This window comes from Benincasa hispida, chromosome 12 (assembly GCF_027475165.1).
Source record: "Benincasa hispida cultivar pf3 chromosome 12, pf3_genome.v1.1, whole genome shotgun sequence".
Lineage (NCBI taxonomy): Eukaryota > Viridiplantae > Streptophyta > Magnoliopsida > Cucurbitales > Cucurbitaceae > Benincasa > Benincasa hispida.
The window spans coordinates 59,628,468-59,654,697 of NC_143489.1; the positions used below are offsets into that span (position 1 = coordinate 59,628,468).

A 26,230-nucleotide genomic window follows, 5' to 3' on the forward strand; every position below is an offset into this window, starting at 1 on the left:
GACATGCAAGTGGGGTCATCCTAGGCAATGAGTTTGCATAGAAACAGACCTCGAAATAGTCACTTTTTCTTTATAACGACCGTTTACTGTTAAAACTGACTATTTCAAATTCGATGACCTAGGGTAACTCGATCTTAATCCTGATCAACTAACTATGAACTCCTGTTTATTCGGGATTATCCTTTGATCTACATAGGTGAGAGTAGTCCAACAACACTACTCAATAAGTCTCCCACTCTGGGAATAAGACCAATAGATAGCTGGGGATATAGTTTTGTAAGATGGAATTCACTCCTACTCGGGTTAGGGTTAATAGATAGATTATTCTCTTAAGTACTGATTCCTAGTCTTCAACAACGGGCCCCGCCCTCTCATCATCGAGAGGCACATGGTTTATTAGTTGGACTATAAACCGAATTGTTCAATAGAGGATTAGTGGGAGTTTAAGGAGCAAGATGTATTTATAGGGGTAAAATGGTAATTTTGACCTAACTGTAAATAAGAACAACCTGTGAATGATTGACTTACTGATTATGGTTAAAGTAGACAGAAATATATCTATAGTGAGGAGAGTGCAACTATCGACCTATAGTGATGTGTCTTAGTAGTTACAAATAATGATTAATTTGATCTAAAGAGTTTAGCCAATTAATCTCAAATCGTTGGAGCTCATGATCTGTAGGTTCATAAGATCTCTCTACTAACTCGTAAATTATATCTTGGATTAGTGACTTGAGCAGATTTGCAATGTTCAAATTCGAAATTAGGGTTTTGAATTTGAAGTGTCCAAATTCAATTAGGGTTTTGATTAATTGTATTTGATACAATTAAAACATTTAATTTTGTTGAAATTAAACGAAATTGGAGAGTTCAAAAATATTTAAATAGATAAAGTGAAATATAATATTTAATATTTGATATTAAATTAAATTAATTAAATTAGTTTAATTAATTATCCAATTTAATGAAATTTGATTTTAAAATTTGTGTTCAAAATTTGCCAATTTGATTAATTGAAATTTTGGATTTTCTGAAATTTTAAAATTATAAAACTTAATTTAAAAATCAAATTTTGAAAAATCAATTTTAACTAAGTTTTATTTAATCAAATTTTAGTTTAAAAAAAATGGATTAAAGATTAGAAAGTGGGAAAATCCAATTTTTGATTTTTCCACCTACTAATCCACCGCATGCATGGAAATTGAAGTGGCATCGACTTTGCATCCTGAAGTGCATGGTCCTGCACAATAAATTGAAGATTTTGACTTCAATTTGAGCTTCATGCATGCTAAAATTGTTGCAAAAATTCTGTTATTTTTCTGCTCTCATAAACTCTCTCTTCTCAACCTGATTCATCTCAATTAAGTGTTTCCACCACACAATCCAAGGCTGAGGATAGTAGAGAAAATCCTTTTGGGAGTCTACTGAAAGATTGAAGAACAAATTTGCATAATCCAGCTGGAATTTGAAGGGTTTTCATCAAAGGTAATATGTTCATGAAACCCTCTTTTGAAGATTGTTTTATTACATGTTTTTAAACTCAAATTAAGTGTAATTAGAGTGTTTATTGATTTTGATTTCTTCCACTACTTGTTAGTTTACTCTAGCAATAAATCCATTATATGTTCAACATTTTGTAAGCTAATATATCAATTAGACATAAAATAAAATTTGTCATCTAATTAGACACTAAAATTTTCATTTGGTATCCAATAGCTTCGTAAATTTTTAAAATGGTTGAATAGGTCATCGATACAAATGTCAAATTTCAATGACCTATTAAATAGAAAATAAATAATTTTAACACTTTTTAGAGTCCAATAACTTATTAGACAATGAAAGTTCAAAAATCTATAAGATTCTTTTTAAATTTCAAATACTCATTTGACATAAACCTAAAAGTTCAGAGATTAATCTTGTAATTTAATATAACAATTAGGTTAATACAAAATTAAACCGTTTGACAAGAAACAAAGAGTAGATCTTCTCAAAGATTAAGAAATCGAGACAAATTTGTCTATGCTTATTACAGCTTTGACATACTCTCAAGGCTGTTCTTTTGGTTATCTCGAAAGAGGTTTTCCCAAATAGTATTTTCCTTTTAATTCTTGATGAGAAGTCTCGCAGGTTGGATTTGTTGTCTGCTTTCTTTGTTCTTGTATTTTTCTTTTTCTTTTTTTTTAAAAAAAAGGGGCAAGTATTGGGCATTAATATGCCTCGTCTTCACCAAAGGGGGTTCAACTTCATTCTTTTGTTAATGGATAAGATGATGCAGTTCAAAGAGAATAGCCATTGACAAACTGCAAACAATGTTCTAAAGAAACAAAACCACACCATGTATAATAAATGGGCAACGATGATCTATCTTAAGCAGTCAAAAAACAGCGATCCATTCCATTTTACAAAACTACAGACCAAAAAAAACTGTCTTCTTGAGATATAAATTTAACACAAAACCTGATGAAATCTAAGATAAGCTTAAAGAATTAAAGCACTCAGCGACACTACTAAACAAGAAAGCAATCGTACAACAGAAAGAATCTCCATGGTCTGAAAAAACCAAAGCATGTCTCAGTTTTCAAACTTTGCAGAGTTCAAATCTGTGTGGGGATGGTATGAATGTGAAATACTTGCAAACCTTTTGGAAAGGGCCTTCTAAACTCAGAGTGATGGAAGATGTACGAAGCTTTGTCATTAATGCGATCTTTGGAAAAAAAATGACAATATCATGAAAAGTTCGAACCTAATTCTGGCTGCTGCTGGGTCTAAGTGCTTAGCAGCTTTTCTTTAAATATGCGCGGCAGTAATTCATGGGCAGTGATATCCAGAACCTCAGGATCCCTGAAAATGATCAAAGTCAGAAAGTACGAAAACAAGACATGGATATCTATGACCAAGGATACAGATCTAAAGTTTACATGAATGTTGATATTATAGTCTATGGGTGAGAAAATTCAACACACTCAAGGAAATAGGGATTGAATCCTAAAAGTATTGTTCAAAACTTAGCATTCATATATAGTCTATGGATGAAAAAATATTAGGTTCCATTTGGAAAATTGTAATATGAATGATATAATTCTTATGAAAGTAAAAATGAACGTGATATTACTTGAAACTAAAAAAACCTAAGAATGTTCAATAATTCTTCTCTAGCATTTCACTTTCTTGGAGATGTTTGCTAGGGCGTACGATATCTAAATTTACAATATAACTTTTTTTTTAGCAAGATATGATGAAAAACCATAAAAGTAGTTAATTAACTCGAGGGACAAAGGACGACAGCTAAATCGTGGACAAAAACTGATTCATGTCCACGAAGATCATTCTGAAATTAGTTTTATTATTGAACTATTGGGGAGTATTCTAGTTCCCCATTTCCCGGTATGCCTACAACACCAAAGTTTGCCGTAAAACATGAGTAACAAAACCTCCAAAGTTAATAAGAAGTGACAGACTGCAACCACAGAAATCAAAACACATGAAAAGCACATGAAAATCGGGGAAACTTTCCATATCAAACAAAATTATGCAATCCAGGCAAGCAGAAATGATTCTGTTCCTTAATGGCAGTTTTGCATAGAATAATTGCAATTATATGCAGATAAAACACTGAAGTGTAACAGCAGACAGAGAGAGAGAGAGAGACCGGCACAATGGTCGTCCCAGTTCACTAGAACTAGGAACAAACCATAGCTTTCTTAAGGAAGGTGTTTCAAGCTGAACGAAGAAACCATCATACTGTCCATGCTTCCATTTTCTTGAACCTTGACCCTTCCAGACCTGCAAACAGTATTTATTATTAGAATCACAATTAAATGTTAGAAATACCATTAGGGATAATTGTGAGGAATGCTAATAGGATGGTAAAAGGCATATTATTAATTAGGCGAAGGAGTAGATTAAAACAAGTGAGAGGGGATGAAAGTGGGCAAGAGTATAGTTGGTCTCGATTTGAGTGAGCTCTAAAGGGGACAGTTTTTATCTTTCAATATCATTTCAGTACTTTGGATTCTATCACTAAACACTGTTACTCGGGAGTCTTCTGGTTTGAACAAGAACTATAGCCTCTACCAAGGAGAAAAGGAGTGATATGAAAGTCCACAGACAAGATATGAAATATGAATTGGTAACATAGGCTGATAGATTATCAAGATACCACCATGAAAAGAAAAGGAAAAGATTCAGAGGGTTAAGGAAAAGATTAGAAGAGATTTCAAGAATATTCAAAGGAAAGAAAAGAAACCACCAAAGATTTCTCGATGAAAATAGTAAGTCTACTCGTTCAATTAATCTCACACGAAATAAATGGTAGAGTTGTTATTTGTTAAATATGAGCTGATTCTGTGGCCTAACCAACCAAGTAAACTAAGTGAATTATTAGAATATATTTTATCATGACAACAGAAAAATAGAGTCTCATGGGTATACCATATTATGGCAATGTAGAAACAAAGGCATTCAACCTCACCTGTGGGTAAGATATCAAGCTTTTGGGAGTTACTAAGCATGCTGCTTGAGAGACTGAATCCTCGGCATATTTTCTCAAAAATTGATAGCAATCACCATGCGTGTGGGGTGATTCAAATGCCTACATAGCACAAAAGACAGAAGTAGTTGGTATAGAATGGTTAAAGTACTTGTATTTCTTCTAGTAACCAAATAGACAATTTAGACTCAACATTAGAGTTTCGAGAATAATAGGCATGAAAAGAGAAAACCCTTTTATTAACTTAATGTAATCAAAGCAAGAAACAGAACAAAAAGCAATATATAACTATAAATGGAATGAAGAAGCAATTAGTAGATGGTTAACACCTTATCGATGTTTACGATTGGAGCATATTTTTCAGTATCCGTCTTTTCCTTATCGAGTAGATAGTACACTTTGGCGTCCACATTAGAAGTTTCATGCCATGATCTCACAGCATCCTCCATAGTCTCAACAAGAAAAGAAAATATGTCTTTCCAGCATTCTTCAGAGCCATATTTTTCAGACTGCATATAGAAAGACACTGATTCTAATGAACGCTTCAGGATGGAAAAAAAAAAAAAAAAACAGCTAATTTCAGTGGCCGGTGAGCACCCTTGAAAGAAAAGGTATATCCCTACGTCATCAGCAAATTCACTGCTGAAGCATGGAAACCAGATATTTTCATAACCTAGCAGATATTTTTAGTATATACTGTGAAAATGAGCATCAGTTACATGAATGCAGCTCACCAGTTCAGATTTCAGCTTATCCAAGTGCTTTGTCATATCTATATTTGATCTCTTTTTCTCCACTTCTTGAGCCCTCTTTTTATCTTTCACCAATTGCGAAACCCTTTTAATTTTTCTGGAGACTTCTGCACTTTGTGGATTATACTGCAAGGCCGTTTGAAATGCAGACAAGGCCTATAACAAGAAAATTTGAACTGTCAGAAAAATTCAGCAGTAATTGCAACGATCATACATCATCATTGACAGGACCATTGCTAAGGAAGAAAAAGGAAGGAAGCATTCCACGTACATCATCATATTTTTCCATTGCTTCCAATATGCATCCCTTTCTGAAATATCCCTGTTGCACATCAAAAGTACAAAGTTAAACGAAAGGGACCGAAAAGGATCTGGCTCAAACAATACAAGGAATCGAATTTGTTACCTTTTCCCACTGTGGACTCAATTTAATTGTCATCTCAGCATCCGCAAGTGCTTTGTTAAGCTTAACTAGATGCAGAAATGCAGCAGCACGGTTGCTGGGAAACCAAAAATACATCAGCTCAATTTATACTTCTTACAAGCACATGGCATGAAGTACGATGATTGCAAAACTATCCATTGTCTGATGTTCACAACATCAAGTTTTTAGGTTCTAAACAAAGTCTTGAGATCTAACATTCTGTGCTGTCAGCCAATGATCTAGATTAAGTAAATAACAAGTGTAAACACCAGAACAAACTTATTTTTGAATCAGTTGGAAACATTTTTAGTTTGGTAGTGAGCCAACCTAATAGCTAATGGTAGGATGTATTAAAGTGGCACCTAAATGGCAGTATAATTGAGAGAGTGGGAGAAACTTCAATCCTTCCTTAATTTTCTTTGTAATTTCAGTATGATTACCATCGACTATGAGTTTCTTGTAATTCCTGCAATTGAAAATGAAGATGCTGCAGATTGAACAGTTGATGTTGGCCTATGTTATCCACAAGTGTGCAACTTTCTTCTACTTAAAAATTAATCTGTCTTGAATTGAATGGAATCTCTTCATTTGACATCCATGACTGTCCAAGTCAACTTGCACACACTTAAATTATTCTCCCGGGAACACAACCACCTAACCTCAAATCTTAGGCAGGTGGCTACCATGACTTGTACCCATTGGCCCTTATAGCATGCTAGGCCAACCCATTATGTATATAGTCTAATGTTGTCAATGAGATACTGGGAGATCAACATTTGAGTTCTTAATTAAGACAACATCCTTAGATCAGAAGAAATATTGTATTCACATCCAATCCCAGTAGTCAGAATCAACAGAATAGTGCCAAAACAAAACCCCTTAAGAATAACATTCTGATTAATTATGCAAACTGTATCAAGCAAGCAAAAAAAGAAAAAGGAAAGAGGGAATATACCTATATAGAGCATGATTCGAAGGGTCTAATTTGATAGCTTGGGTGTAAAGTGCAGCAGCTTTGAGATAGTTCCCAGCTTTAAAAAACTCATTGCCTTTGTCTTTCAGCGACGGTTCCGGTCCTCCCCCACTGTTACCTGTAGCTGATCCTGTCTCTGCTTCCGCCATTGTTACTCAGTATTCAAATTTGCGTCCACAGAAATCGGTGGCGCAAACAGAAACTACAGAAAAAGAAAGAGAAATCAACTCGCCGGAAGGGCAGATTCCTTGGGGCGTCGTTTTCTTTCTTCCAAATCCGAAATTTCAAGTTTTTCTTTTTTTCTTCCTTTTTTTTTCGTGAACTGAAGAAAGCGTAGAAACTAAACACGGACAGCTTCAAGAGGAAGAGGAATAAAGCTGGGATTTTTGTTTTCACAAATCTACTCTTTTATATTTCAAATGTTTAATTCATGTTTAATTCAATCGAAAAATACTTTTTTGTTTTTTTCCACCCATTGCTGAGATCGAACCTTCGATCTCTATGGAGAGAGCATATGAATTAATAAGTTCATTTTTTTTTTCACAAATGTATTGTAATTAAAGTGTAGGGTGGGAGATTCAAACTTTTGATCTCAAAGTCAATAGTCCGAACGCTATGTCAGTTGAGCTATGCTCCTATTGGCTTACTAGGCTCATTTTTACAAAGAAAAAAAAAATACAATTTTGATCCCTAATTTTAGGTCTAGCTTCTATTTAGTACTTAAGTTTTAGGTCTACTTTTCATTTGATTTCTAAGTGTCTGTCCATGAATTTAAGGAAAAGAGTCGGTAAGGATTGATTTAAACAAACTTCAAACTTCTCTAAAGAAGTTATGGGTACAACTGAAATCAAACTCATAGTTCAAAATATTGAGGATATGACTATTCAACAACAAAACAATCCACCTAGTAAGTCAATGAGCTGACGTGAAGCGTTCCATTTGAGATCTGAGGAAGGCTTCAAGAAATATTTGTGGTTTAAAGTTTGTTATCCTTCTCACAACAGGATTGCTAATGCTTAATTCGGTTTATTATTTGATTTATCATTCATTATCTGTGTATACATTTGGTCTGCCTCCCATTATTTAAAGCGTGGAGAAAGCAGAGCATTCTTGATCAATAATACTACAAGAAGAGAAAAATTATCAAGTTGTCTTTCTTCTTTTCATCTCTAAATATCAAGTTGGTATGAGAGCCTCTATCGATCACTACATGTTCATTTCTAGTTGTCTACTCCATCTCCCATTGTTGCCTCTGGAAACATGTCTAGTCTTCCCTTGCACCAGTTGTTAAACCAAATCATCTCTATCAAAATAGATAGAGTGAACTTTCTTCTTTGCTAAAATTTAGTGTGGCCCATTCTTTGTAGCTACATGCTAGAGGGCAACTTGATAGGAGAAAAACCTTGCCCTAGCAAAATCCTCAGCAAGGTGTCGAACAGTGGCCTAAGTCCAGATATGGTCTCAAGCTCGAGCGTAGTGACAAGAGGAAGTTTCAAATCTAGCTTACAAAGCTTGGGTTGCTATGGATTAACTCATTTTGGATTGGATGTAAAATTCCATGTCTCAAGAAATTGTGATGCAAATGATGGGTTTTGAAACTTTGAGAGATCTATGGAATGACGTTTAAGAGTTGCTTGGAGTATAATCTAAGGTATAGATAAACTGTTTGAAGCATCTCTTTTAACATACTTGAAAATGTTTGTAAAAATGAATGATTATTTCACTCTTATAAAAAGATATTTTGATGTTTTTGCGCTTGTTGTTAGTCCTATTCTTGTTAGCGATCTTGTGTCACAGGTAGGGTTGGCAACGAGGCCAAGGCAAGGTGGGGAAAGGTTCCCTGTCCTCGTCCTTGATGGGGGAATTTACCCTTATCCTCGCCCATGTCCTCGCCATTTGAAGGCAAGGACGGGGGCAGGGATTCCTCATCGGGGAAAAGGGTCCCCACAGGGACTCATTCCCCGTTTCCTCTTTTGTTTCTCCATGAGGACCTTTTTTTTAAAAAAAAAAAAAAAAAAAAAATCTTTTTTACTAAAATTCTCTTTGGTTTGGGCTTGGACACTTTAGTCGAGCTTAGATTTAGCTAAATTAAAAACTAGGCTAAATGTAAAAAGTTAAATACCTAATATATATATATATAGAGAGAGAGAGAGAGAAAAAATAGATTCCTCGCCCCGACCCGACCCCGCGAGGAAATTTATCAACCCTAGTCACAAGTAATCTCTGGGTCAGATGAAGAGTATAATCTAGTAGTGATATCAATTCAAGGATTTTGGACTGATATTTAATCATGTTTACCCTCATATGAGTGTTGGTTGGAGCATAACTCATGATGGAATCAAATTTGTCCAATTTATCTCTCCTTGCCAATTTTCCCTTGTAAACATGGTACAAGGCGATTTGCAGTCTGGTTTGAGTTTGAACCAAAATTAGAAACATCAAGAAAATTAGAATTCCAATTCCAAAACCAAAGAAAACTGGAATTGAGGCAAAGGACAATGGAACAATGCCTCTACCAGTTCACAATCCTCTCACATGGCTTTTTCTGTTAATATAAACATGACTACTTTATTGCACAATAAGCTTGACCATCCCTCTGTCAGAATACTTGCAAGTTATTAACAGTGTAATTTGAGAGTTGATGTTAATAAAAGTTTTGCTTTTTGTGAGGCTTGTCAGTTTGGCAAAGCTCACAATTCACCTAATTCAAACCCAGTATCTCATGCTTTTTTTTTCTCTTCTGACTTAATTCATATGGATCTCTGGGGATTGACCTAGCTTCTTGTGAATGCTAAGTCATCCATGTCAATCTAACAAGTTCAAATTTCACAGTGAGAGGTGTGTTTTTCTTGGCTCTTCACTACAATAGGGGCGTGTTGTATGATGAAATTTGGCTGCATAGTTATTTCATGCCATGTAATGTTTAATGAGCTTCTGCTCCCATTTAATGGATGGGTTTTGATGAATTAAAAGCACAACAAGCCTCAGCGCAAGATATTGATCTCAACCCGTCAATTTTAACCTAGTTTGATCCCCTTTCATCCCGTTCAGCCACCTCTCCACTACCCCTGTTCAACTTCTTGATGAACCAAATATCCAGTTTATCATCTCAGCCCAAATTTTTTCTGGGTTCGTCCAGTCCATCATCATCTCCTACGCCCAAGCTCGCACCCGCACCTCAACCCAACCTAAGTCCATGTAACGCCCCAGGCCCAGGATTTAGACTAGGATTCGACTCCTGATGGCCCCGACATTCCCCGACATTCCCCTGCGACCTGGCTACTTCATCCTCGCTTGCCTTTGTTGTGCACCTTGTTGGTATAGGTAGTGATTTTCAATTCCTTTAAGCCATTCTTAACCATACTTTCTTGTGCTCAGGATCCCTCTTATTCAGATGTGATATCAGTTCATTCATGTACCCCTCCTGAACTTAGGTCGTTACATGAGGACATTTGATAAAATTGGGAACTAGAAATTATACTCGGGATATTGTCAACATACCTTTGTGGACGTATGACTGGAATGGTCAGTGTATCTGGTTGGGATTGTCAACGTACCTAAGTATGTCTAGTGGGAATTTTCGACATGTGCACATTCGGTGGGTTGAGTGTGATACTGGAAATTGTTTCCTCAAACTGGAGTATGGATGATTTGTTGCATATTTGGAGGATCATGTGATCATGCCAACTTCGTCTTAGTTACCAACTGAGATAATACATTCTATGGTTGCATATGTTGTGATACAAAAACATTTTAATTCAAACTTACCACTCACTGAGCCTTCCAGCTAATGTTTTCCAAATGTTTTCCTAATCCCTCCCTCCCCCCGGCATAGGTACTAGGAAGAGGATGATGGGTTGTGCTTAGAACCAGTTGACAAAATGATTATGGAAATCATCTTGTCTCGGGATTTGTAATAGGAACGTTCAGACACATTGTACCATTGTAATTTTATACTTATTAAATGATAATGTCTTGTATAAAATATTTCTTAATGAGATAGCTCAACTGTGATTTGTAATGGGAAAACAAGTCTTGTCAGTAGATGTTACAAAAAGGTAATGTTTGTTGCCTTCACGTCTCTTTCCAGGCTTAAGATATAAGCTCGGGAGAAGGCATGGCAAGTTAGTATCAGAGCGGAACCTCTCCCAGTAAGATGTGGTTCGGGGATGAACCAAGCAGAAGCTGGTGAGCATGTAACGACCTGAATTCAGAAGAGTACATGAATGAACCGATATCACATTCGAATGAGAGGGATCATGGGGATATAAAAGTATGGTTAAGAAAGGCTTAAAAGAATTGAAAGTCACTACCTATACTAACAAGGTGCACCTTTCTTTTTACTGGTTCAATCATAAGAACTCCAAAGTTAAGCGTGCTTAGCTTGGAGCAATTCTATGTTGGATGACCTCCTGGGAATTTTTCGGATGCATGTGAGTGAGGACAAAGCATCCTAAAAGAACTTGTGTTGGTTTGTGGGGACAACTTTCACTTTTAAAAAGCATTCAAAGTAAGTGAGGATGTCGTAGCCAGGTCGGGGAGGATGCAGGGAATCTGAGGCCATCAGGGGTCGAATCTGGATTCCAAATCCTGGTCTGAATCCTGAGCCTAGGGCGTTACAGTTAGCTAGCATCTCACAACCACACGTGTCCACCTCTTGCCTATCTATTTTACCAACCCCATCTCTATCTCCCTTTCCCACCTTATTACCTCGTAGCCCTCTGTCCTCACCTACAATTCAGCCTCAAGCACTGGTTGTTAATAACCATCCGATGAATTAATGTAGTAAGGTGTAAATGGGCATTTCTCCTAAGGAAGAATGTTGATGGCAATATTCAACGCCACAAAGCATGTCTAGTGGCTAAGGGTTTCCATCAAAGTAGGGTTGGCAAAAAAAACCCGCAGGGACCCGCCCCGTTTGGGTCGGGGATTCCTCGGTTTGACCGGGGATGAGGTCAAATCGGGAAATTTTTTTGGGGCCCCATCCAGGGACGGGGTGGGGACGGGAACAGTATCCCTGCCTCGACCCCGACCCCGACCCCGAATTTATATATATATATATTATAAATATATATATATATATTTAGAATAATATAAACTTATTAATTTTTATATATGTTTATAAAAAGGCCTAAAAATAAAAACTAAAAAGCCCAAAAGCCCAAAAGTCCAAAATTTAAAAAAAAAAAAAAAAAAACCCAAATTTTTCTCCTCTCCTCCTTCCTTTTTGCCAAAAATCCCTAAAACTAAATCCCTTTCCCTACCCTTAACAGTTAACCCTACTGTCACTGCTTTATTGCTCATGACTGCTACTACCGCCGGCGCCGAATCCGAGTTCCTCTCCTGTTTGGCCTCTCCTCCTTTCCGACGTTCGACTGCTACTTTCGTTGTTCCTCTTCTACTTCCGAATCCGAGTTCCTCTCCTATGTTCTGAGTTCCATTGAAGACAAATCGCCCACGTCCAGCCTGCGTCCGCCCGCTGCTTCTACTCCATGAAGTGAACGCATAACCAGACCAGCCCGCGTCCGCTCGTTGCTTCCGTTCCGTGAAGTGAACACATAACCAGCCCGCGTCCACCCGCGTTTGCTACTTCCGCTCCTTGAAGACAGATCCAACGCCATGCTGAAGATTGTGAGTGTGAAAACTTGTTTAGGGCAGAGGAATAATATGAAATAATTAATTATTTAGCTATATCCAAAATTTGTTTAGATCCGCTGCTTCCTCTTTTTGTTTTATATATTTTGACTGTTTTGTGTTGTTTTTCTTTTGAAAACAACAGGCTTTGTGTTGTTCTGAGAGGCGAGATCTATCCGTTCAACTTTCAATACTTCAAAGTTCAAGTCGGTGCCGGTAAAAATTTCTTTCGTTCTCTTGTTTGACCGTTTGATATTTTTGAAAAAGTATGCTTGAAATTAGTAACTAATATGTTTGAAAAATATGTTTGTGTATGTTTGATATTTGAATGTTTTGAATTTTAGGCTTGAATATGTTTGAAAAATATGTTTGTGTATGTTTGATATTTGAATGTCTTGAATTTTAGGCTTATGTTTGATATTTGAATGTTTTAAATTTTAGGCTTGAATATGTTTGGAAAATATGTTTGTGTATGTTTGAAATTTGAATTAAAGAGGGGTTTTTAAATTAAATTTTTGGTAGGTTGAAACAATGTCTTCATCACCTTTTACAAATAAAGATTCTCCAAATTCAATTCCAAGTCCAATCCCAGATCCAACCCCAAATTTAACCCTAAATTTAACCCCAAATTTAACTCCATGCTCATCGAATGATGATAATTTGAATGTTGATAATTGTGTTATTCTTGATGAGGATATTGAGAAGGGATCTATAAAAAGAAGATTGACATCGGTTGTTTGGAACTATTTTAAGAAACAAAAAATAAATGGAGTAGACAAGGCGGTTTGTAATTATTGTAAACGAAAATTAAGGGGTGAAATTAAAAATGGAACCAAACATTTGCATGATCATATTAAGATACTCCTATGTAAAGGACAAAAGGACATACGACAATCCCTATTGAATCCTAATAGAGAAAAGAACAATACATTGAGTTTATATAACTTCGATCAGGAAGCTGTAAAAAAAGCATTAGCTAGGATGATAATAAGACATGAATATCCTCTCTCAATAGTTGAGCATGAAGGTTTTAGGGAATTTTGTAATGTCATCCAACCATTATTTAAGATTGTCAAGAAACACAATAAAGAAGAAGATTTTGAAAATTTATGAGACTGAAAAGTTGAAAACCATAGCATTGTTGAATGAGATCAAAGGAAAGATTGCCCTGACAACGGACATGAGGACTTCCAACCACCAAACAAAAGGTTATATGGCTGTCACTGCTCATTTTGTTGATGATAGTTGGGTTTTGCAAAACAAAATAATCAGGTTTATATATGTCCCTTCTCCACACACTTCTGAGATGCTTCATGAAGAAATATGGAATGTCTGTTAGATTGGAATATTGATCGAAAATTGTCATCAGTAACTGTAGATAATTGTAGTACCAATGACTCTATGGTTAATATGCTTGTTGATAGTTTGTGTGAAAACTTAATATTGGATGGGAGTTTATTTCATATGTGGTGTTGTGCTCATATTCTGAACTTGATTGTGAAAGATGGGTTGGTAGTGATAGGAGATGGGATCGAAAGAGTATGTAGTAGTGTGTCTTTTTGGGTGCATACACAAAAGAAGGAGAAATTTGAGGAAGCTACTCGACAGTTGAATGTTTATGATGGTCAAATGTTGAGACTTGATTGTTGTATTAGGTGGAATTCTACCTAATTTATGTTAGCCACTGCATAAAGTACAAAGCTGTTTTTTATCGATTAAAACAACGAGAACCAAAGTACAAGTGTTTGCCTTTGGATCGAGATTGAGTATTAGCAAAAGAGATATGTGAGAAACTGAAAATATTTCATCACGTGACTGAAATATTTTCTGGATCCAAATATCTTACTGCTAATCTTTTTTTTTTCCAAAAATTTGTAAATTGAAATTGACTATTTCTGAGTGGATTAATTCTGGCATTCAAGAGATCAGAGACATGGCTTCAAATATGATGTCAAAGTTTGATAAGTATTGGAAGACAATTCATGGGGTAATGGCCATAGCTGCAGTTTTAGATCCACGTTACAAATTAAAGTTGATTGAGTTTTACTTCCCTAGAATTTATGGAGATAGTTTTTTTTTCTTGAAGTGGAAAGGATTAAAAAAAATTGTTCAAATTTGGAAATAGAATATTAGCTGAAGTATGAAGGTGAAAGTAATGATTATCACGCTAGAAATTTAGATGGAACATCACAAAATATCGAATTTGATGATTTTAATGGTTATGACTTGTTTGTATCAAATTCCAATAATATGAATCAGAAGCAACAGTTTGATGCATATTTGGATGAACAGTATCCAATTTTACAAGAAATTGCAAGAGACATATTAGCCATCCCGTTATCTAGTGTTGCATCAGAGTCTGCTTTTAAGTACCTGTGGTAGAATTGTAAGCCCACATCGTAACAAACTTCATCCAAAGACGATAGAGGCTTTGATGTGCGCTCAAAATTGGATTGCAACTGAAGTTTTGACAGGTTAGTTTGTTTATTTTATTTTACATCTTTCTATCATTTAATATATTAATAAATATTTTCTTTTATTACAAATATTTGACAATGTAAGGTACTAGCACGAGAAAAGAAATGGTTACACATTTAGCAACTATTTTAGAAGATGCAGACGATTCTGATGAAGATGGCGTGGTGACTAAGGTATGATCAAGGATTAACATTATTTCGTGATCTATTTTTTTTTAATGACATTATTTGTTTATTACATTTTAAATGTAGGAATGAATACAACTAAGGATGGGATGATGCCAAGAAAGGTGAAAGATTTGATTGTGAAGTCGTTGAAGAGAGAAGGACGAGTTTTATTGAATTTTAAGTTGTAAAGTTATTTAATGGATTTGTTAGCTTTTAAATTGTCAATTGTGTTTGTTTCATAGAATAGTCTATTGTTTTTTGTTCATTTGTTGTGCATTAGTCAAATTTCAAATAAAATCATTTGAATTAAAAAACGAGGAATTCGATAAACTTATTTAATGCATTTTTTGTGGATTAATCAAATTTCAAATTTTGTTTTTTACTAAACCAAGAAACTAAGGAACTACCAAGAAATTGACAAGTCCCACTAGTACTCTTACGGTCAAGTAAACTACCCACAAAATCCACATCTGAATATCCTACCAAATTAAATTCAACATTTCTAGGATACCATAAGCCTAAATGAATAGTACCAAACAAATATTTAAAAATTATTTTAACGGCATGTAAATGTGATTTCTTAGGACAAAATTGAAATCTAGCACAAAGACATACACTAAACATAATATCGGGTCTATTAGCGGTTAAATAAAGTAAAGATCTAATCATACCTCTATAAGTTTTTATATCCACACACTTATCTTTTTCATCTTTGTCAAGCTTAGTGGATGTGCTCATAGGAGTTTTTGCAATTTTACCTTTATTGAATTTGAACCTTTTGAGCAAATCCCTTGTGTATTTTCTTGACTTATGAAAATATCATCCTTGAGTTGTTTGATTTGGAGTCCAAGGAAGAAGCTAAGTTTTCCCATCATACTCATCTCAAATCACTATGCATACACTTAGAAAATTCTTCACACAAAGATGGATTAGTAGAACCAAAAATAATATCATCCACATATATTTATACTAAAATTATATCATTTTCTTTAGTCTTAATAAAAAGAGTAGTATCAATTTTACCCATTTTATATCCATTCTCAAGCAAGATATTACTAAGTCTATCATACCAAGCTCTTGGAGCTTGTTTTAAGCCATAAAGAGCCTTTTTCAACTTATAGACATGATTAAGAAAATCAAAACTTTCAAACCCCGGATGTTGTTCTACATAAACATCCTCCATGATATAACCATTTAAAAATGCACTTTTCACATCCATTTGATACAAAATAAAATTCTTATAAGAAGCAAAAGCAAGCAACATTCTAATAGCTTCTAATCTAGCAACGGGTGCAAAAGTTTCTTCATAATCTATTCCTTCCTCTTGATAATAACCTTGAGCTACAAGTGTAGCTTTATTTCTAATGATATTTCCATTTTCATCCATTTTATTTCTAAAGACCCATTTAGTTCCAATTATAGAAGCATGAGAGGGCATAGGGACTAACTCCCAAACTTTATTCCTTTCAAATTGATTTAATTCTTCTTGCATAGCTAAAATCCAAAATTCATCATTTTCGGCATCTTTAAAACTTTTTGGTTCAATTTGAGAAACAAAAGCAAGATTATTAAACATATTAAGAGAGGAACGAGTTTTCACACCTTGTTCGGGATCACCAAGAATTAATTCTTTGGGATGGGAAGGAGCATACCTCCACTCTTTAGGCATGGATGAAAAACCAACTTCGTTCTTTTCGATTAAGCTCACCTCTTGCTTACTTGAAACAATTTCCTTGCCTTTGTCACTAACAAGTAAATCTCCAAAATTTCCTTCTAAAACATCACTATAAATAGGCTCATTAGAAATAACATTGCAAGATTCATCAAATACTACTTGCATAGATTCCTCAATTACTAAAGTTCTTTTATTGAAAACTCTATAAGCTTTACTAGTAGAGGAATAGCCAAGGAAAATACCAACATCCATCTTAGAATCAAATTTTCCAAGTTTTTCTTTATTATTCAAAATAAAACATTTGCAACCAAAAACTTTGAAATACCCAATATTTGGAATTTTGTTATGCCAAAGTTCATAAGGAATTTTATCCAAAGAATGTCTAATTAAAACTCTATTTAAAACATAACAAGCGGTGTTAATGGTTTCCGCCCAAAGTCTGTAGGTAAACTATACTCATGCAACATTGATCTAGCAAATTCTTGCAAAGTACGATTTTTCCCTTCAACTATACCATTTTGTTGAGGAGTACTTGGAGGGAGAAATTATGAGAAAAACCATTTTCTTTACAAAAAGTTTCAAAAACATTGCTATCAAATTCTCCTCCATGATCACTCCTAATTTTAGAAATCAAAAAACATTTTTCATTTTGAACTCTTTTTGCAAAACTAAAAAAGCTTTTCAAAGCATCATCCTTATGTTTTAGTATCAAAACCCAAGTAAATCTCGAAAAATCATCAACTACCACAAAGGCATAATAGTTCCCTCCAAAACTAGCAATTTTAAAAGGGCCAAATAAGTCCATGTGTAATAGTTGAAAGGGTCTAGTTGTAGAGATTACATTTTTAGATTTGAAAGAGGACTTAGTTTGCTTACCCATTTGACAAGCATCACAAACTGTCTTTTTCAAATTTAAATTTGGGAAGACCTCTAACTAAAGAATTCTTGGAAATATTTGAAATCAAGTGCATGCTAGCATGTCCTAGTCTTCTATGCCATAACCAAGAATCATTATGCAAAACCGATAAACATTTATCATTAATAGGACAATCATTCAAATCAATAGTATAAACATTTTCATCTCTATTTCCAATAAATATAACCTTTCTATCACTAGCATTTTCAATGATGCAATTCTTTTTATCAAACACAACTCTAAAGCCTTTATCACACAATTGGCTAATACTAAGTAAATCATGCTTCAAACGATCAACCAAAAGTACATTTTCAATTAAAATAGAAGATTCATTACCTATACTACCTTTACCAATTATTTTACTTTTCTTGTTATCACTAAAGGTTACAAGACCTCCATCCTTTTTGGAGAGAGAGACAAACTTGGATGGGTCTCCCGTCATGTGCCTCGAGCAACCACTATCCAAGTACCAGTTGTTTTTCTTAAAGACTTTCAAACAAACCTACAAACACAAATGTTCAAGTTTGATTCTTTGGTACCCACACTTGTTTGGGTCCTAGATGGTTAGTATTGACAAACTTGGGAATCCATTTCATTTTTGCATAGACATTTAAGGCATTGGATTTAGACAGGTAACAAGAATAAGTTGTATGTCCAAACTTGCCACATGAGAAACAAACAACATTATGCGAAGATTTATCTCTTACAACAAATTTATGCACTCTACTTTTCTTGGAGAAATTATTCCTTGGAGCATTATGAAATTTTGCCCTTTGAGAAAAATTTCTTCTTGGAGAAGTAGTATGAGCATATTTCAATTTAAAACACTTAGGTCTAATATTGTCTTCAACACCACATTAATGACATATAGGCACAAAGTTAGATTTAACATGCTTAGACACAACCTTAGGCATATTAAGCTTAGGCATATTATGAGATGCTTTAACAAAGATAGTTTTAGAACTTGAAGGAGTAGAACATTCATCAATATAGCCTAAACCTCTTTTATCACCAAAAGGCTTGCCTACTTCAATTATCTTGTCTAATCTTTGAGCACCTATTGTCAACTTTTTAATAGATTCTTTAGTCCTATCAAGTTCTTGCAAAGCACTAAATTCCTTTTCTTTGAGTAATTTAATCAAATTATCTTTTTCACAACTATCATGCTCAAGAAATTTAACTTTGTCAAGCAAGACATTTTTCTCATCACAATCAAAAGCATGCTTGTCACAAGAGATATTCATTTCATCAATATGCATAGCATCATGCTCATTCTCTTTTAAGCAAGCAATTTCTTCAAGTAAAGACTTATTTTTACTAGATAAAACATTGTATTTCTTTTTAAGCACAACATACTTAGAACTAATTTTTTCTAAATCATTTTGCATATTTTCAAAAGCTTCAAACAATTCATTATAAGAAAGAGGTTCTAGAGTTACCTCCTCATTTTGTTCATCTTCTTTGTCACTATGAGCCATGAAGCAAAAATTGACCACTTCTTCATTATCACTCCCACTTTCGCTTTCATCGCTATCATCCCAAGTAGCTTTCATTGCTTTCTTCTTGGATTTCTTGGATGATTTGAGAAGAGGGCAATCGGTTATAATATGACCCAACTTCTTGCATTCATAGCATATTACCTCGTCCTTTTTGCTCTTTTCAACTTTTGACTCTTTTTGGTTGGAGAGATGCTTCTTGAATTGCTTCTTTCTCTTGAGGAAGTTCTTATACTTACGTGAAAGATAGGCAACATCATCTTCATCAAGGTCATCTTCATCTTGGGAGTCAACTTCTAAAGAGATGTTCTTTAAAGCTGTATTCTTTTCTTCTTTTTTTTCTTCTCACCCTCCATGTTTTTCTTGATCTTTGTCTCATGCGTCAACAACGAGCCCATTAGTTCATCAATGGAGAGAGATTTGAGATCCTTTACCTCTTGAATGACGGTGACTTTAGGCTCCCATTGTTTAGGCAAAGACCACAATAGCTTCTTTATCTTCTCAAGATTTGAGTACTTTTTCCCAAATCCTTCTAATAACTATAATTAGTACCATTAAAGAAATGAGGCTTTGTAATAGATTGACTATTAGTAAAAAGGGATAAAACCTAAAGTTGCCATAGCTAAAAAACAATTAAGTTTATCAAGAATTTAATTCTATCAAATTTTAGCAAATAAATAAGAACAAATTAAAACATACAATAAATTACTTAAATTAATTACAAAAATAAAAAGGAAAGAGTTAGAGAAGAAGACATCGTAATTTTTATAGTGGTTTTGTCAAACTCGGCCTACTCCACTCTCCAAGCGCCTCTTGGGAGAATAAAATCTTTCCGACTCTTTCCACGGATTAGAACCCAACTGTTACACCACCGCTCCTTTTACGGGTTCAAGAGCGAACCCGATCCTTTTCACAGTTTAGGATCAAACCATTACAAATGTTGGAATTTTTGAAGAATACAATACAACTCTCACTAGAGTGGATTTACAAGTTTAAGCACTCAACAAATTTATCCTCACAATACAATAACACTCTCTCAAGATAAGATGAAAAGGAAAAAAAAAATTCGGAGCTTAGAGAGAGCAACAATGTGAACTTTTGAGTTTTGGAGGATTATGAAATGTAAAATTTGTTAGTACAAAATTTGGATAGGAAGATGGTTTATATAGAGATGGAAAAATTTTTAGAAACCACAATTAATTTGGACCATTGGATTTTGGAAAAGAAAAATCAATGGTGAAAATTTTAAACTAAACTAACCGTTAGATACAAACAAAATATAATATTAAATTCATTTTCTTTTTAAAATTAATCGAAAAAAATAAAAAACATACCATATGTCAAAAACTAGCCGTTAGACACAAACATAAAATAATATTAAATTCATTTTCCTTTTAATTCATTTTCTTTTTAAATTCATTCTTTTTAAAGTCAATCCAAAAATGAAAAAACATACCATGTGTAAAAAAACTAGCCGTTAGACACAAACATAAAATAATATTAAATTTATTTTCCTTTTAAATCATTTTTTTAAATTCATTCTTTTTAAAATCAATCAAAAAAAAAAAAAAGTCCATCATATGTTAATCTCTTAATGATCCATCATTCAACCAATATGTTGCCACATGTCTACATGCAAATGGTTTGGTTATGTCACATCATCCACCACGGTATTTTCTCTATAAACTTGTTTTGGTCATATCATCTTCGTTTTAGCTTCGATTTGAGTGATTCAAGAGGTGTTGAAATCGTTGTTCCGAGCTCTATGATATGGACATATTAAAACACTAAGATTTTCAGTAATTAAAAATTGAGTTTGTTATCATCAAAATATTGATTAATTAATTAATTAAAATTAATTAATTTGAGATTAGGAGCCAAAAAGCCAACACAAGTGGATGGTGATTCGTTATTACCCTCTTCAGTCACTGTTAGAATGCAAGGTTAGGAGTTTATTATTCCAGTAGTGTATGAGTGGAAGCCTCGTAAGTGTGCTTGTTGTGGCTCGTTTGGGCATACTAGGGCTATGTGTGAGAAACAAGGTATGGAAAAAGGTCAGGAGTTGAGTATTGTGGCTGTTAATGAGGGGTGTTTAGGGGAGAAGGGTGGCCTTGAGAGTGTAAGGAAGGGTCAAGAGTTGCGTATTGGTGGGAGGGGAGTTAGCCTAGTGGTTAGGAATAGAAGTGTAAGGTGTGATGACGAATTTTCTATGGTTAGCTGTCGTCGACATGATAGAAGAGGTGTCGAACATAGGGGTGGCAGTGGGTCACCGGGATCGGCACCCTTGAGGAGTATAGTAGTTTATGGCTCCCCTGGGATCATGTTGATGATCGTAATCAATTTGACGTACTGAATGATGAGGGGGGAGACTCGTTGGCACTGAATTTAGTGTAGTTTGATCCTGATCCATTGTCTGTTTTGGATGGGATGTTTGGAAGTTCGGGCAAAAGCCTAGGGGGAGGTGGTAGGTGTGATTCTTGCAAGTTTCATGATCTGGTGTTCTTGAAATGTTAGGGGTTGAATGTCCCTGTCAAGTGTGGGATAGTGGCGGATTTTCTGTTTTTCTCTTCTGTTACTTTCTGCTGTTTGCTTGAGATGAGGGTTCGTTGCGAGAACTTCAGTATGGTGGTAGGTAGGTTTGGTGATGCTTGGAGTTGTGTAAGTAGCTATAGTGTGAGGGGAGTTGGGAGGATCTGGGTGATCTGGTGGAAGAGTGTCTATGATTTTATTCTGGATGTCAGTGGGGATCAGTTCATTTCTAGAACCTTGGTGGATATTATATCTAGTTCTAGGGTATATATTGGGGTTGTGTATGCCTCTAATCACATGAGTGATAGGCGAAAATTGTGGTCCCAGTTGATTGATGTATGTGCCTCGTGGCAGCATCCTGGAGTTGTTATGGGTGATTTTAATGCTATTCGTAGTAGTTTGGAGGATCTTGGTGGTTGCCCTAGCTTGAGGTAGATGGAGGAGTTTGATGGGGCATTGTTGGAGGCGGATCTGGTTGAGATGGGTGTGATAGGTAACTGGTTTACTTGGACTAGTAAAGTTAAGGGGAATGGTATCTTGCACCGATTGTATCGCTGCTTGACAAATAAGGCATGGAAGGTGGCTTTTCCGTATTTGAAGGTTAGGGTTGAGCAGTGGGGGATTTCTGATCATAGCCCTCTTCTGGTTTCTACAAGAGAGAGGAGGAGTAGGCTGCCTCCTACATTTCGCTATTTTACTCATTGGGCGGAGGCAGATAGTTTTATTGATACTATTAGGTCAGTATGAAGAAGGTCTAAGGCTGTGTCTCCAATGGTTAGCTTTATGTGAAATTTGAAGGCAGTGAAGCGGGTTTTACGTGCCTCGTTTGGTAGGCGTATCTCTATGTTATCTGATAAGGTGTGAGTTACTAGGAAGGTTATGGAGGCTACTCAGGCTGAGTTGAAGAGGGATCCTTTCTTAGAGTCGGTGTGTACGAAGGTGGCTCAGGCCACTGAGGTGTTCTAGTCAATGGCTAGATTGGAGGAGGCGTCGCTCCAGCAGAAGGTTAGGGTGAGGTGGCTGGAGTTAGGTGATATGAATACGACGTTTTTTCATTGTTGTGTTCGCTCTCGCCGCAATTGCAGTGGTTTATTTTCAGTTGTGGATGCTGGGGGGACTCGCCAGACGATGCATGACAGGGTGTGGGGGTGGAAGTGGATTTCTTTCATGGTAGTTTAGGGTCTTAGCGTGTGGGGTATAGGGATCTTATTGCCCAGATTGAGGATATTGTGCAGTTCAGCTGGTCCGAGAAGGGGGTAGAGGCGCTTGGTCACCCAGTGAGTTGGGATAAGATTCAGAAGGCTTTATTCTTGATGAAGTTAGGAAGGCTCATGGGCCTAATGGGTTTTCGGTGGATTTTTACAAAGATGCTTGGAGTGTGGTTGGGGATGATTTCTGTGATGTTGTTCTGAATTTTTTTTAGTCCTGTTATCTGCCTGGTGGAGTTAACTCTACTGCTATTACTCTTATCCCAAAGAGGCAGGGAGCTGAACGTATGGAAGACTTTCATCCTATTTCTTGTTGCAATGTTGTATATAAGTGTATCTCGAGGGTCATAGCTGAGAGATTGCGGTTGTGGTTGCCTTTTTTCATTAGTGGTAACCAGTCTACGTTTGTTCTTGGTAGGTCAATTTTTTATAACATTTTATTGTGTCAAGAGCTTATGGGAGGCTATAAGGTGCAGAGGGAAGTCACGTTGTGTGTTAAAGGTTGGCCTTCAGAAGGTGTATGATTCGGTCAATTGGGATTTTCTATTTGGTGTGTTGCTTGCTATAGGTACGCCCCTTCAGTTTGTTTGTTGGGTGAGGGCTTGTGTTACTTTGCTTATATTCTCTGTGATGATTAATGGTTCCCTTGAGGGGTTTTTCCCTAGTCGGAAGGGGTTGAGGCAAGGGGATCTATTGTCTCCTTTTTTGTTTGTGATGATGATGGAGGTCCTATCTGAAGGAACTCTTATTCAAGAGTACCTACGAATGGAAGCAGATCTTTCCAATTCATTGTGACAGGATTTCCACATATACATTCAAACAGACTAAAATGCATTCATAATGCTAAAATATTGACATGCTCAAAAGAACAGTAAATAAGAGATTGAGAGATCGTACCAGTTGAAGACTTCTTCTTCCTAGCAAATCTCGCTTTTGCTGAGACGATAAGCTATTACTCAGCAAAACCCAATCGTCTACCTCGAACAGTCACCACACAAATAGAAGGAAATAGAGATGACACCACCACTCAGAGCCCTCAATATTCTTAGAGTAAGAATCCAAAGGGTGGGCTTTGATCGAATTTGGTAAAGGGAAGGAGGAAGAGAGATCGTATACAATGATCAAGCAAGTGCGAGATAGGCTCATCTATCATATAGACAAAATGCTTGATCGTTTAGGTGAAGTATACGATCGTGTAGGAAAAAGGTAAGCGATCGTCTAAACAATCGTGTAGAAAAAACTAAGTGATCGTCTATACAATCGTTTAGTAAATATCAGGCGCTAAACGATCGCTTAGGAAAAGGTGAACGATCATTTAGTAAATAACGCGCACTGGTGTAATTGTTAAGCGATTGTTTAGCACTATCGTATAGATAAGCGATCGTGCAGACACTATCGTGTGGGCACAGATTTTCTAAGCGATGACACACTTCAACACAATGTCCGCACCCTTCATACTTAACACACCGTGAACTATTTATGCGTCTCAAAGTGATCTTTCAACTTACTCATCCGTTATTAAAACAGAAGAGACGTCGTCCCATTACCCTTTAAACCGTCCAATTAATAGACAATGAATATGATCACATCATATTCATAATTTATGAATTAATATCATATATTAATCATAGTATTTTTCCTCCACTAGATATAAATCATATTTATATCCAATTTTCTCCAAATTAATGTGTCTCATACATAAAGTTAATTATATCATATATAATTAACTAGTTCAATTATATCATATATAATTGAACTCCCTCTTGTCAATTTGAACATTTCAAACTAACCCAAAAACAGACACTCAACTTGTATCCAAGCCACCAAGGGGACTTTATGAACCTATGGCTCGAAGCTCCAACGGTATGTGAATAACTGACTAAACTCTTTAGTCACGATATCCACCATTCATTAACTACCAGACATTCCACTAAAGACCGACAATTGAACTCTTCTTGCCATAGATAGATTTCTATGTCCATTGGATATAACCAATCATCAGCACGATAACCCTTCACAGATGCTCGTAATTACAGCAGGCCAATTTACCGTTTTACTCCTGTAGTTCGATCTTCCTCCTTAAGTACCACTGATCCCTCTAATGAAAAATAAAACATAGTCCTAATATGTGTGAACACCTCTCGGGTCATGAGAAGGTGTGTGGCGCCACATCGTTCAAGCCTCGGGATCATCCCTTGAGAGAGCAAGCTATCTACTTACCCCTGCTTCGGAGAAGAAGTGAACTCTATCTTGTGAAGCTGAGTTCCCAACTCCCAAATCAGATGAATCCCCAAAGTGGTAGGTTTGAATCAGCGCTTTGGCCACTCGCACCCATACAAATCAAAGGACCGCCCTCAATGGCAGGAGTTCCCAACTCACTCAGGATTGAGGTCATGTTACCTATAGTGATTCTAGTGAAGTGAAGTCTCAGTCATGAACGGAGTTATATGACGAGATGTTAACACTTCGAGGTCAAGTCTTATACAAACTCTTTGTATAAGACGACCCCGCTCGTATGTCCACTACACGAATGATCAGGATCAGACCATCTGTGACAAGTCACAATACTTGTAACAATTCCACAAAGCAGGCCGCATCCGTAGTGTTACCAGAATAAGGTTTCCCTCCTGTATCCATATACTACAGACTCTTTTGATTGTCACTTAAGACATGATCCACTTGTATGTCACTACATACATGCTTAAGTTACATAAAGACAATCAGGGATATTAAGTTTATTGGTTTGTGATAAAATAAAAATATCTAAATGTGCAAAGTCAAGCAATGAAGTAAATATCATATATATTATACATCACAAGCGTTCTTACAAAGTTGTTTACAAACTACAGAACACAAGACTTTAGAGCACAAACCCCAACACTGTCCAGGTTGTTGAATAGGCCTCCTGTGTGGTTTAGGTTCCATGATCGGTGTGAGCGTGTAGGCCTGACTCATTTAGCTTTTGCAGATGATTTGATGATTTTCTGTGTAGCTAAGAGGGGTTCTTTGGAGTTTGTGAGGCAGGTTTTGGTGGAGTTTGTAGAGCTGTTTGGGATAGTTATGAATGTTGGGAAGAGTTCCATGTTTATTGCGGGTGTGGACTCTAGTGAGGCGGAGGAGCTTGCTGCTTTTATGGGATTCTCTCTTGGTTCACTGCCTATTAGGTATTTGGGGTTACCTTTATTGGCTGGTCGGTTGAGGGCTGTGGACTGTGCGCCTTTGATTCAGAGGATTACAACTCATATTAGAAGCTGGGCGACTTAGCCCCTCTCTTTTGCTGGGAGGTTGCAACTTATCAGGTCTGTCTTACAGTCCTTTCAGGTGTTTTGGTGTAGCATCTTCGTGTGGCCTGCGTGTGTAACTCATGAGGTTGATTGTCTGTTACGTATTTATTTATGGAAGGGCAGTGCGAAGAGTCGGGGTGGTGCATGGGTGGCGTGGGATGAAGTGTGCTTGCCAAAGGGTGAGGTGGGGTTGGATGTGAAACAT

At 36.0% G+C, this 26,230-nt stretch overlaps 1 protein-coding gene across 1 annotated transcript; it reads right to left on the bottom strand.

Moving 5' to 3' along the window:
* Window positions 1-2,312: 2,312 nt before the first annotated feature.
* TPR3 (Tetratricopeptide repeat (TPR)-like superfamily protein) lies at window positions 2,313-7,059 on the bottom strand. Its single transcript, XM_039050834.2, has 8 exons — window positions 6,621-7,059; window positions 5,648-5,741; window positions 5,513-5,563; window positions 5,224-5,397; window positions 4,819-4,998; window positions 4,472-4,591; window positions 3,650-3,783; window positions 2,313-2,841 (listed from the first exon to the last, which is right to left on the bottom strand). The coding sequence occupies exons 1-8, from the start codon at window positions 6,785-6,787 to the stop codon at window positions 2,766-2,768; spliced, it is 996 nt and encodes a 331-aa protein (XP_038906762.1). The 5' UTR covers window positions 6,788-7,059; the 3' UTR covers window positions 2,313-2,765.
* Window positions 7,060-26,230: the final 19,171 nt, after the last annotated feature.

What these genes read in the sequence shown, in the direction of transcription:
- TPR3 (XM_039050834.2), bottom strand. Translation starts at nt 6,787, where the DNA reads ATGGCGGAAGCAGAGACAGGATCAGCTACAGGTAACAGTGGGGGAGGA. An exon ending in TCGAATCATGCTCTATATAG is followed by an intron (nt 5,742 to 6,620) that starts GTATATTCCCTC and finishes TTGGTTTCCCAG; the next exon opens with CAACCGTGCTGCTGCATTTC. An exon ending in CTGGGACGACCATTGTGCCG is followed by an intron (nt 2,842 to 3,649) that starts GTCTCTCTCTCT and finishes GATCATTTTCAG; the next exon opens with GGATCCTGAGGTTCTGGATA.